The following is a 14,112-nucleotide window of genomic DNA, read 5'->3' as shown; positions in this document are numbered from 1 at the left end:
TCAATAGGTCGTCGACGTAGATGCCAACTAGTAGACGATCCCTTCCTTAACCTCTCTTATACATTGCATGCTCTAGTGGGGCTTTCTCAAATCCAAGAGAAATCATCGTTCGATCAAGTTTGATGCTCCATGCCCGAGAGCCTTGGCGTAGCCCGTACAAGACTTTGTGTAACTTCAGTACCTTGTGTTCCTCTCCCTCTTTGATGAATCCCGGTGACTGATTCACATACACATCTCCTTCTAACTCACCATTCAAAAACACGGATTTTACATCCATGTGATGTATCTTTCATGATTCCTGAACCGCGAGAGCGATGAGTAATCTCACCGATTCCATCCTTTCAATGGGAACGAACGCTTCTTCGAAGTCCACACCTTCCTCTTGCACGTACTCTTTGGCTACTAGCCTCGCTTTGTGTTTCACGGACCCATCGACATCTTTCTTGATCATAAATTCCCACTTGAGATCCATGACTTTTTCATTGTTGGGAAGATCCACAAGCATCCATGCATTATTGTCGTGGATCAACCTCAACTCCTCTTCCATAGCGTGACGCCAACACTCCTTCGTGTTCGTATCCTCAAAATCCGTCGGTTCCTCGAAGCTTAGACACCGTCGCCCACTCCTTTTCACCCTTTCCGGGTCAATCGTCCGATATTTTTCCTCCGGATACGGGTGCAACTCCGGTTGAAGCAATAGGGATGTAGATGACAGTGTCCTTTCCTCCTGTACTATCGGAAGCGATGCAGGTGTCAACATGGCATCCTTTCCTACGTACAAGCATGTAGACAATGTAGATCCTGATGCATGCTCATACATAGAACGTGGGCATGCATGCATGGCCTTTGGTGGGCCTCGTGGCTTGCTTAGACTGTTGCTGGCCAGGTTGCCAGCACTAACCAATGAGCCAAGCCCGTCACCTCCACAGCCTTCAGACACGCCTGCGCTTGAGCCTCCTTCTCCCTGTGGGCCACGCTCAACAGTCTTCACACCCGAGCTGCAGCCTAGTGGAACTTCTCTTGATGAGCCAAATCCATCCGTTCCACCACTTAAGGCTCCTCCACGCAGGCCACCAGCAGCTCCCTCCTGAAGTGGGCAGCTGCTGCTATTCTTCGGCCTTTCTGGCCAATCTCTTGAGCTGCTGCCTTCGGACCGCCCAAATGTAGCACAGGGGCCACGGTTGCCACTGCTAGCTGCTGCGCCTGTTTCTACTTTTGCATCAACATCAATAGGACTACCATCTGTGTCTGTAGCTTTGACATGAGTTTCGAAAATACCCCTCGGGTCTGTAACAAGGCTGCTTCTCCACGGCCGAGCACATGCGGCAATCGCTGCATCCGCGCCAGCGAAGTTAGCACTTATGCCCGTAACATCGACATAAGTTTCAGAATCATCCCCCGTGTCCGTAGCATCGACACGAGTTTTCGAACCACGATCTTGAGAGCGAACTTTTTCTTCATAGAGCTCGACAATTTCTTTAGCCGACGCTTGAAGAACTGGATCCTCCTCGTCCACGAGTTCACACATCAACATCATGTCACTTTCATCATCTTCCTGGACCATGAGTGCCTTTTCCTTGGGGGTATTCTTGCACTCCGACTTGAAGTGCCCGAGCAGATTACAGTTGTGGCAGTGGATCTTCCTCTTGTCGAACTTTTTCTTCCTTGGCTTCTCCGATTGTTCGTCGGTGACCTTTGCGGGACGGTACTTTCCGCTGCTACTGGACGCCTTGTCGAAATTGTTCTCTTTGGAAACCATTGCCAGCCACTGAGCATGTGTTAACATCAGGTACTCATCCTGTTTTGCATCGCCGTAACTCAACTTCATCCGCTCATCATGGGCCTTGAAACGACCAACCAGATCATCCAAGGTGAGAGTCTTGAGATCAACACACTGCTCGATCGCTGACACAATCGGCATGTAGCGCGATGGAGCAGCACGTAGGAAAGACCTGACCACAGAGATGTCCTCTAACTTCTCTCCGAGACCGCGAATCCCGTTCACCATGGAAGCAACGCTCACTACGAAGGCGTCCACCGTCTCGTCTTCTCCCATCCTCAGATTCTCGTAACTTTTCAGCAAAGTTTGCAAGTTAGCCTCGCGCACACGCGAGTGCCCCAGATGCAATGTCTTGAGCGTGTCCCACACCGCCTTTGCCGATGTCTTCGAGATTAGATGCTGCTGCACGTCCACCGGCATCACCGAGCAGATGGCCGTGATAGCCTGGCGATCCTTCCGATACAAGGCACCACCCTTCAGGTACTCCTCAGCGCCGGGGTCGACGGCTTCCCAGAGCTCATTGGCCTCGAGCGCCCACTCCATCATGGTCGCCCACACCACGAAGTTCCCACGGTCGAATCGTGGATACTCCGATCTCACCGGAGCAGCAATTACTTTAGCCGCACCGGAGTACACTGCCAGTTGCTTGGTCTTGTCCTTCTCGTCGTCCGACATGATCTCCCGTTACTAGAAGATCAACATTGCTCTGATACCAATTGTTGGCCCAGACCCGACGCCGAGTACTTTCCGGCGACGGTGATACGACCGACGACGAACGACGACGAAGCAAATCGACGCTGACTGTCTTGGTTCCTGCCCCAAGCTGGCTCAGCCCGACGAAATACTTTACGCCGAGATGCAAGTGCAAAGGTAGCCTTCTACTAGTCGATGAACTCCTGATCGATAGCTACGGCAAGCAACACCAGAAACACGTGAGCGTACACTACGGCCAGCCGGCCGGAAACCAAACGCCACCACGCACACAACGCCAAGGTATTGCCACAGGAACGTGAAGTTCCTGATTCTTTATTGCTTCAACTCAGGATACAAGGGTACAGGGGGTACGTGCACATATATATAACAGCTAGGCTGCCTAGTTACAAACCGAATCAGCATGGAATACTAATCCTACAAGGTAACTATCTCATGCACTAGCTGGACACGGATACGTACATGTAATCCGATTGGACGTTGGGTTTACTTCCAACATTCAGAGGGGGGGTGGGTGGGTGGGTGGGTTCTTCTCCTTTCTTTTCTTTCATTTTCATTATTCCTTTTTTAGTTTACAAATATTTTTAAAATTTATGAACACTTTTAGACTTCATGGACATTTTGTCATAACCGCAAACATTTTTTGAAATTAGTGAACACTTTTAGACTTCACGAAGAATTTTCCATAACGGCAAACATTTTTTAAAATTTGTGAACATTTTCTAAAATTCGCGAACCCATTTTTGAAGTTGTGATTCTTCTCCTTTCTTTTCTTTCATTTTCATTATTCCTTTTTTAATTTACAAACATTTTTTGAAATTTATGAACACTTTTAGACTTCATGGACATTTTGCCATAACCGCAAACATTTTTTCAAATTCGTGTACACTTTTAGACTTCATGAAGAATTTTTCATAACGGCAAACATTTTTAAAAATTCGTGAACAGTTTTTAAAATTCGCGAACACATTTTTGAAGTTGTGATTCTTCTCCTTTCTTTTCTTTCATTTTCATTATTCTTTTTAAATTTACAAACATTTTTAAATTTATGAACACTTTTAGACTTCATGGACATTTTGTCATAACCGCAAACATTTTTTCAAATCCGTGAACACTTTTAGACTTCATGAAGGATTTTTCATAATGGCAAACATTTTTTCAAATTCGTGAACATATTTTAAAATTCACGAATTTTTTTTGAAGTTGTGATTCTTCTCCTTTCTTTTCTTTCATTTTCATTATTCTATTTTTAATTTACAAACAATTTTTAAATTTATGAACACTTTTAGACTTCATGGACATTTTTTCATAACCACAAACATTTTTAAAATTCGTGCACACTTTTAGACTTCATGAAGAATTTTTCATACCGGCAAACATTTTCTCAAATTCATGAACATTTTTTAAAGTTCATGAACACATTTTTGAAGTTGTGAGAATTTTTAAATTCATGATTTTTAAATTTGGTGAACATTGTTTCAATTTATGATTTCTTTAATATTCATGAACATTTTTAAGATTGATGATCCTTTTAAAATTTGCGATTTTCTTCAAACCTATGAACATTCTTTTAAAATTCACAACTAAAATAGTATTTTTTAAAAATGCGAGTTTTTATAATTCATGAAAATAATATTTTACATTTTTTTATAAATTCGCGACATTCTTCAAATTTGTGAACTTTTTACATTTGCAAAAAAAAAAACTATTCCACGTACCCCTGGAAAAACTACTATTCCACGCGATGAGCGTCGAATAGGAGCTCCCGCAATTGACTTTTGTTGCTGGAAGTAAACACGGCTTCCTGGTGCCGGCTCGAGCTACTCCCTCCGTTCGGAATTACTTGTCGCAGAAATGGATGTATCTAGACGTATTTTAGTTCTAGATACATCCATTTTCGAGACAAGTAATTCCGAACGGAGGGAGTAGGTTTTAGATGCAGTCACCGTTATGTATACGCTAGTTTTCTGTAATTGTCGTACCTACTCCTTGCTTCTTCGCCTTCGTCGTTGTGCTCGGAAACTACTGGGCGCCGTTGGACTGGGCGAGTTGCCGAGTTCTCGGTGGACTGAGTTCGTCGGATCGGATCCATTAGATCACCCAAAGATGGCACCTCCCAAAAGCCAGCGCCGATCCGGGTGGCCGGACCTGCCGCCGGATCTCCTAGGCGTCGTCCTCCACCGTCTCCCGTCCCTCGCCGACCGCGTCCACCTCCGCGCCGTCTGCCGCGCGTGGCGCTTGAGCGCCAGGCAGCAGCCACCGCCCCCGGTGCAGCTCCCCTGGATCCTCTTCGGCGACGGCACCCTGCTGGACGTACCCAACAGCAGCGCGCACCGCGTGCGCCTCCCGAGCGACGCCGCCGGCTGCTACAGCGCGGGCGAGAACATGCTCTTCGTCATGCACGACGACGGGCGGTGCTCCCTGATGGACGCCTTCTCGGGCGCCATGACCCCGCAGCCCGAGCTCGCCGCCCTCCTGCGGCGTTACACCGGGATGTACAAGACGCGCATCGAGAAGGTGGTGGTCTCCGCGCCCTCGGCGGCGCTCCCCGTCATCGCCGTCCTCACCAGCGACTGCGGGGTCATCGTCTCGACCCGCCGCCGGGGCGGCGAGGTCAACTCGTGCCTGGTGCTGAGCGAGCGCTTCATCATCGACATCGCTCTGTTTCAAGGGAAGATCTACGGCGTCTCCAACACCGAGGAGCTCGTCGGCTTCGAGCTCGGCAATGGCCGCCTCCGCAAGCCGACCCGGCGGGAGCCAGGCCCGACGTGGCAGGCGGCGTCACGCTGATAGAAGGCAGCCGGGCACACGACTCCGTGGACTCCCGCTGCAGTGCTCGTTACATACGCTACAGGATCCAGAGAAGATTTCCCGACAGCGTGGCCCGGCTGTACCTCGTCGAGTCCGACGACAAGCTGCTGATGGTGAGGCGATGGGTGAGATGGGACGCGCCGGAGAGCATGGCGAGGCGGTGCGTGAGAGCGGCCGCGGACGGGCCGGGTGGTTACAGGCGCATGGAGCGGACTCAGCGGCTGGACGTGTTCGAGGCGGAGCTTGGAGACGGCAGGCCGCGGGCTGGCCAGTGGAAGAAGGTCGACGGCCTGGGTGGCCGGGCGATCTTCGTGTGTGCGCGGTGCTCCAAGTCTGCCCCCGCCGGTGACGGAGCTCGAGAAGATTGTGTCTACTTCCTGCGGCGCCAGTACCTCGGGAGGAAGCCCGGTGACGGCTCGCTCGGGGACTCCGGCGTGTACGACATGAGACGTAAAACTATCACGGCGTTGCTGCCGGAGTCGTCAGTGCCCGCGCCCCTGCCGTGGGATAGCCCGCGGTTTCCGACGTGGTTCTTCCCCGTTGAAGACTGAATCCTCACCTCGTGGCTACCTAGGAGTAGTTATCTGTAAATTCGTGTGCAAACTTGCCTAATGTACTGCCATATCTTGCATATGAACGGATAGGTGTGTATAGCCATCAAAAGATCGAGGAATTTTTATGGCGTTTTCCTTCAGGCGTGGTAGAGCTGGATTTTGTTTACGTATTCCAGGGCTTGGGTAAGAGCCAGTGAACAATGCAGAAACAATCAATTAGTGATACCCATTATTTACCAAGTGTTTCCCTCGGATACGATGCCGCAATTTTTGGCCTAATATGTGCCTACTCCTATAACTGAATTTGACTTGCATAAATTTTCTTGGCGAAAACATAGACACAAGGATAAAGAAGTACTCCCTCCGTTCCTAAATATTTGTCTTTCTAGAGATTTTAACAAGTGACTACATACGAAGCAAAATGAGTGAATCTATACTCTAAAATATGTCAATATACATCCGCATGTGGTAGTTCATTTGAAATCTCTAAAAAGACAAATATTTAGGAACAGAGGGAGTACAAAACAATGCCCATCAGGTGGGAGTTAAGCAACCGAGATAAAGCAACCTCAAAGTTTTGTTCACTTCACATCCAGCCATACAGTCCCTAGCGACTGAATTCACGGCAAGGTAAATAAACCAAAAGAGCATTGCAATTACTGTACTTCATATGCATAAACGGCTTAATCTCAAGCTGATCTTCCAGCGGATGAATCTCATATGTGCTTCAAACGAATATACAGTCTGATACTATCTCAAGAGCATGAAATATGAATACTAAGAACATGAATACACATGCCCAATATAAGGCCAGTTCTCCACCATATGAGAAACAAATGCAAGCACACCACAGAAAGGAATAGCATCAAACGCCAAGTCACCAACAATATAGCTATATCCGATATTCAATCAAAACACAATCCTATACCAAGCTGTTTCTTTGGAAAGAATGGGCTTCTCACAGTATTCCCAGATGGACATCTCATATAACCTTACTGGGGAAACCTATACGCATCGCGATTATGGTTGGAACTTTTAGATGTTGCAAAGCCTACCCTGAATTTGTTTTACTAGAAAATGGTTAACAAGAAGTGATTAATTATACCAGTCATCAAATATATTCTTAAATTCTATAATTGCAGTTCATTCTTGTATCTGAAAAACAGTGATCAGCTTCTAAAAACATTGCTCAAGGCGAACATCCAAGAGAATAACCAACTGTATTTTGTATTAACAAAAAATGTACACACGACACTTGACAATACCATTATCCCCAGGTGGCTCAGGTTGTTTGCTACTCCCTCCGTCCCAAAATATAAGAACGTTTTTAACACTAGCATAGTGTCAAAAACGTTCTTATATTGTGGGACAGAGGGGGTAGGTTAGTAAGCAAAGATGAACTTTCTGTGTACTCTAGTGCTCGTTAAATCTTAAGATATGCAAAACCAGGCTAAAATTCATTTTAACACATCTTCCAAATTCTACAGTAGGATCAGTTGTTCCTACTCAAATAGATAACCTGTAATTTTAATGTCATTAGTGGATTCCAACCAAACAACAGATGATTATGTTGAATAATATCAAGGGAGTGGCCAGGAATTTTAAATTTATTACTAGGTTCCAATTGAGCATCAAGCTATGAAGGTGAATAAGAGCAAGAATAACCACTCTATTTCATACTCCTACCAACTAAAAATGTACGGAAGCACACTCGTTGATACAACTATTGCCAGCCGGATCAGGTTTTTTTTCGCACCATAACTTATCAATTTCCGAGGTTAGTAAGCATCAATGGACTTCCTATGTGCTCAGGTGCTCCTTAAAACCAGCCATGTATCTCCTTTTCCAAGATTCTTTTGAGATGCATGTGCACTAAACTGACAAATTGCAACTAACATATGGACCGTAATGTAACAGCAGGTAATTCCCCACAAAAATATGAAGAATCATCCAAACAATCTTTTGAGGAGCATTCACCTCAACAAGCCAGCCTGACCAACATAGTTTAGTGCAATGGACTTCCAATTGAGCATCAAGCGATGAAGGTGAATAAGATCAAGAATAACCACTCTATTTCATACTCCTACCAACTCAAAATGCACGGAAGCACACTCGTTGCTACAACTATTGCCAGCCGGATCAGATTTTTTCGCACCATAACTTATCAATTCCAGAGGTTAGTAAGCATCAATGGACTTCCTATGTGTTCAGGTGCTCCTTAAAACCAGCCATGTATCTCCCTTTCCCAGATTCTTTTGAGATGCATGTGCACTAAACTGACAAATTGCAACTAACATATGGACCGTAATGTAACACCAGGTAATTCCCCACAAAAATACCAAAGAATCATCTAGACAATCTTTTGAGGAGCTTTCACCTCAACAAGCCAGCCTGCCCAACATAGTTACTACTACAGGTAGACAAAATCACAATCCCTAAACAAGAGAAGCTAAAGCCAGTTTTTCTTTTGACTGGTGAATTCTTTTTCTACTTAATTAAAAGGCAGAGCTCGTACCAGTTGCCCCCCCCCCCCCCAACACACACACACATTTTTTTCTTCCAATTTTACTATAAGGATTCCCTATTTCACAGCAGGATCCATTTTAATAAACGAGGTTAGCATATTTTCTACAAATAATCAGATATATTCATTCCTATGATACATCAAGCATTGCATATCCAACCAAGCACGATGGTGAATGGAAGTAAGAAGAAAAATAAACTTATTTCATATTAACTCAAAATGCATGGATGCACACTTGCCAAATATTACCTATGTCTTCTAGGCATAGCCGGTCCCAAGCCCGGGTAAAGGAGGAGGGTTGTGATAGGCTTGGCGAGCCAACGTAAAAACTAGCCAGTCCCATAGGTATGAAACCCATTTGAGCGAGAATAGTACTAGGATGGGTGACCTCCTAGGAAGTCCTCGTGAAAGGGTTTCATATCTAAGGGTTGTGATAGGCTTGGCGAGCCAACGTAAAAACTAGCCAGTCTTTTGGGTATGTAACCCATTTGGGCGAGAGTAGTACTAGGATGGGTGACCTCCTGGGAAGTCCTCGTGAAAGGGTTTCATATCTAGCCTACCCCAACTTGTTTGGGATAAAAGGCTTCGTAAGTAAGTAAGTAAGCATGGATGCACACTTGCCAAATATTACCTCTGTTCCAAAATATCTTGCATATTAGGTTTCCCTAGGACAAGTCTTTGTATTACACTTAAGTATGTAACTTTTGTGGTAGAAAATCATAACCACAAATAAGTATTTGAAATACGAATCTAATGAATATATATAGAGTACTTGTTGGTCAATGGCTTGTCCTAACGAAACCTAATTTGAAATGAAGGGAGTACAATTATCATCAACTCATTATGTGGATCAAGTTACCAGGCAGCAAAACTTATTTATTTCCTGGGCTTGTAAGAATTGATGAATTTATGTGTGCTCAACTGCTGCCTAAACCTGCAACCTTGCTTCATATTCCCAGATTCTCTAGAGACGCATGTGCACTAATATTCACACCACATCTAGGCCGTAACAGCTTCACACCAGGTAACTCTCGATAAAGAAAGTTCTCTAGACACCTCTTTGGACAGCCTTACGCCACAGTTAGCCAACGTGAGGCAAAAGAAAATCACACTACTCAATCTAGAGATACCAAAATCCATTTTAACACAACAGTTCTCCAATTCCAGAAGTTCACCGAAATGGCGATCAAATTTTGACTCTGTCATAACAAAACGAGTAAAATCATTATCATGAATTCCTCACTACTGTGCAGCAAGGCACCCCATTTATTACACCAAGACCACACATTGCCCACACCAAGTGCAGCTCACGCCAAGTGAGATTAGAAAGGTAAAAGCAAAGATGTAACACTTGCGGTTGAGAAACGGGGAGAAATGATGATGCCGTCTACCACTACAGCTTGTACTTGTAGCGCGCGACCTCGGATTCGTTGGGGAAGAACCCCATGAGGCGTCCGGCGGAGTTCTGGTAGGCGTACATGAACCCTCCGAGGACCCCGATGAGGCCCCCCGTCACCATCGACGGCCCGCGGATCCCCGGCTTGATCCCTGCGAGCACCCCCCAAGAACGCGGATTTGAGCCTCCGGGGGCGAAGGAAAGAGGACGGCCGTACGGGGAGAAGGTTAGGGGCTAGGAGGACGTACCGGAGAGGTAGCCGACGGTGACGGAGACGGCGGAGATGGTGGAGAGGCGCATGTAGTCGAGCGCGGAGAAGTTGCCGACGACCTTGGTGAAGGCGGGGTTCCGATCCACCACCGGGTACTCCGGCTTCACTGACGCGGTGATGTCGGTGTTCATCGCGCAACCGCGGGGCTCGATTCGTTCCTTCCGGCGGGCGGCGCGGCGGCAGATTTGGTCGCTGGGAGGAGGAGGTCGAGATTCAGGTGTGGTTCTCGGGCTTTCTCACTGGGAGAGCGACGGAGAGTAGTGTGGGTGCTGTGTGTGACTATGGGCTGGGCTTGGTGCAGCCCAAGTTCTGAAAGACAGGCCGGCTTGTAAATGACGTCCGACCATCCCTCAAAAAATAAATGTAAGTGAACTTCGGCCCGGCCTACTACTACTCGTCGGAAACCCCTAAAAAAACTACTCATAGAGTCTACGAAGCCTCTCTCGCCACGTTGTTCAAACATTATTTTGAGAAAAGCGAATAAAAAATTAAGAATCTGAATAATTTATGAATTTTCTGAACATTTATTGAAAATTATGAATACTTTTTGGAAATTATGAACAAATCTCGAAATTTCTAATATTTCTGGAAAAACAAACATATTTTTTACTTCTATGAAAAACATGAACATATTTTTAATAAATCCGAACAAATTTTGAAAATCATATTTGTTAAAAGTTTATAATTTTTTGAAAAGAAACAAAAAGGAGAAGAAAATAAAAAAGAAAGAGAAAATGGAAAGAAAAGAAAAAAGCAAATAGGAAAATATTGGTTCAGAAAACCTTCAAGAATGTTCCCAAACCCGGTAAAATTTGTCTCTGAACCTTCTAGAAGCTTCTCAAAACTTAACCAGAGCGCTCTCTACTTAGCGCTGAAAATAGGCTGGCCAACTCAACTCACTCGCGCGCACATCCAGTGTGATGCGTCGACGGTTGGACACAAGGTACGTCTCATAGGAAACTCCTCGCTTCCTCCGCCTTTGCCGGCAAATCCTAGTCGGCGTAAACTAGTCTGGCCAACGCCCGCATGTGAGCGACTTGGGCCGGGAACGTTCTATTGTTTGCCACTGCATGTTTCCTTTTTTAGCAGTTCCTTTTTGCTTTTCGGTTGTACATTGTTTTGTTTTCTTTTGGTTTTTCCTCTTTGTTTTACTTATTTTTTATTTTTCTATTATAGTTTTTTCTCCTGTTTTTTTCTTACTTTTACTTTTTTATTTTTTATATATTATAAATATCTTTTCAGTATATGGTGAACACTTTTTTTAATATATCATGAACAGTTTTTTTACATACGATGAGTTTTAAAAATGTATGTCGAGCTTTTGTTAATATATGGTGAACATTTTATTAATACACTAGTAGGGTGTCCGTGCGTTGCCACGGGCTTTTGAAATATATTGGTGGAGTTATATAAACATAACACATGTTAAATTTCACATGAAGAGAATAGATAGCACGGGCATAATCAGCTAATAATCAAAGTCCGCTCCACTTGCAATGTAAGTTGATACTCCCTCCGTTCCTAAATATAAGTCTTTTTTAAAGATTTTATTATGGACTACATATGAAGAAAAATGAGTGAATCTACACTCTAAAATATGTTTATGTACACTCTAAAGTATGTAGTCCATAGGGAAATCTCTAGAAAGACTTAAATTTAGAAATAGAGGGAGTAATAAAAAAAGGCAATCTCATCATGTATACGTATCGAGCGATTATCCAACTAAAAATCTGTTACAAATTAAGATCCACCTGATGCGCTTAAGAAATTCTCACACAATATCAGAAATATTGTCTTTAGCTCCATCTGCATGATATTTGAACAAGTATAATAAAAGAAATCTTCCTCAACTCATAACAAGTATAATGAATCAAATAAATGATCAATGTCCTCTTCAAGGTCAAAGCTTATTTCTCGTCATACATCCAGACATGTTCGGACATTAATTTCCTAACACACAAAATAATCCCACGATGCCCTTCCCTTTTTTTCGTCGTAGCAGGATATTTCTTGCTGGAGCCCTCTCCTTTGAAGTCAGATGACCCATCTCACTTTCAACATAGCGGATGACGCCCACCTCACCTTCATCATAGCGCCTTCCCTCCTTCACACAATACTTTCCCACGAACCGCCAAGGAGTAGTCCCACATAGAGGTTCCTCAAAAAAAAAATAGCATATCAACATTTTAGTAGTTCTATTATTCAAAAATGCAATTTTTGAGTAACCCTTTTTTAGAAATCATGTGAGAGGCATTTCCACCACACACACAAACACTTTTTTTTTCCATTTTCAATGCTCAAACGTGTAAAAATAAGATATAAGAAAAATTAGCAGCAAATATTAATTTTACAGGATTAGTTACTTTACAGATAAAAGAATAAAGAAATATTAGATATGAAATCATTGCCAATTGACTTGCGCATTCATGTGCGTATTATTCTCCGTCATTTGGCATAACCATGGCTTGTTGCTGTCATCGGCACCCTTGAACACACAAACTTGATCTACTTTTTGACCCATGACATCTTTTCCATCATATCCCTCACTGAAATCCTGCTATGGGTCCAGTTCAAAGTATCTCACACGATTGATGCACTGGGATGTGCACTGCTTGCTCACGCCAAACCTTCTGGGCAGTGCCATGTTACAATTAATATAACGAGGAGTAAACATCTTTATCATAAAAGAGTAATGCATATTGATCAACCCAAAGGGTAGAGTGCAGAGAAGAAGAAGAAACACATGGATAAAGTGAACTGCTCTGGTTTCCGAGACAAAGCAAAAACAAGACTACATGGAGAAAATCCATCGTCCTACAAGATCACTATAACATCTTTTGCTCCCACTCTAACCTATCATGAATTTATTTTCAACCAACATCTCATCCCAACCCAATCTAACAATTCTTACCATATCAATAAATTCCTAATTGGTGAAACTAAATAGGAGAGTGCTGAATAATTCATTTTAGTCCATCCTCAAACATTCCTAGTTGAAACATCCACCTGCCCCACTTCGTCAAGATCATCATTACAATCATTCTGAACGTCGCTCCTGTCACATTCATCTAAATGAAAAGCATTAGCAAAAGACTCTAGCTGCATGAATTCGTCTCATGAATCCTCTCCAAGACCAGAACTCTCAATCCCCGTCAATCCCACTACCTGATATTGATGGTCAGACTTCATGCATATCAGATTGTAAGCGTTCCTACTCTCGGCAGAGAGCCGCGTGGTGTTATATTGATCGAGGCAAGAAGCCCTTGCCGTGGCGTACAAGTTGTACCTGATCGCTAGGATCCAGGTTGTTACACGGAATAGAGTTTGAGGTTGTTACGGGAGAGGAAAGAGATAAACATTTGAGATTACATCATCTATAATTCTAACACCCTCCCTTAATCTCAACTATCCTACATTAAGATTCTTCTTGAAATCTTCGAATAGCTTGACTGGCAAAGCTTTGGTAAACCCGTCTGCAACTTGATCTCTGGAGGGAATGAACCGTATGTCTAGTTTCTTTTCTGCAACTCTTTCTCTTACAAAATGAAAGTCAATTTCTATGTGCTTGGTTCGACCATGAAACACTGGGTTTGCAGAAAGATATGTGGCTCCCAAATTGTCACACCACAAACATGACACATGACGCTGTTTGATTCCCAATTCATTGAGCAATGATTCAACCCAAATGATTTCAGCAGTAGCATTAGCTAGTGACTTGTATTCAGCTTCAGTGCTTGACCTGGATACTGTGGCTTGTTTCCTGGCACTCCAAGAAATGAGATTAGATCCAAAAAATACTGCAAATCCTCCCGTTGACTTCCTGTCATCACTACATCCTGCCCAGTCAGCATCAGAAAATGCACTGACTAGAGTAGAGTTAGAGTGCTTGACTTGAAGTCCCAAACTCACAGTATGTTTGATACACCGCACAATTCTTTTGACATCTGTCCAATGTACAGTAGTAGGTGCATGAAGATACTGACAAACCTTGTTAACAGTAAAGGAAATATCAGGCCTTGTCAGTGTCAAATACTGTAGGGCTCCTACTGCACTTCTGTATTTTGT

At 44.0% G+C, this 14,112-nt stretch overlaps 1 protein-coding gene across 1 annotated transcript; it reads right to left on the bottom strand.

The window, feature by feature from the left end:
- Positions 1 to 9,507: 9,507 nt before the first annotated feature.
- On the bottom strand, positions 9,508 to 10,326 carry LOC123044085 (NADH-ubiquinone oxidoreductase 20.9 kDa subunit). Its single transcript, XM_044466724.1, has 2 exons — positions 10,025 to 10,326; positions 9,508 to 9,928 (listed from the first exon to the last, which is right to left on the bottom strand). Exons 1-2 carry the CDS (start codon positions 10,176 to 10,178, stop codon positions 9,774 to 9,776), a joined length of 309 nt encoding a protein of 102 aa, XP_044322659.1. The 5' UTR covers positions 10,179 to 10,326; the 3' UTR covers positions 9,508 to 9,773.
- Between the last annotated feature and the right edge of the window lie 3,786 nt (positions 10,327 to 14,112).

Source organism: Triticum aestivum, chromosome 2B (genome assembly GCF_018294505.1).
Source record: "Triticum aestivum cultivar Chinese Spring chromosome 2B, IWGSC CS RefSeq v2.1, whole genome shotgun sequence".
Classification (NCBI taxonomy): domain Eukaryota; kingdom Viridiplantae; phylum Streptophyta; class Magnoliopsida; order Poales; family Poaceae; genus Triticum; species Triticum aestivum.
This window is presented reverse-complemented; position numbering and strand designations above follow the sequence as displayed.

Coding starts and splice junctions, on each gene's coding strand:
- LOC123044085 (XM_044466724.1), bottom strand. CDS start 10,178: ATGAACACCGACATCACCGCGTCAGTGAAGCCGGAGTACCCGGTGGTG. Junction 9,929..10,024: donor CACCGTCGGCTACCTCTCCG/GTACGTCCTCCT, acceptor GGGTGCTCGCAG/GGATCAAGCCGGGGATCCGC.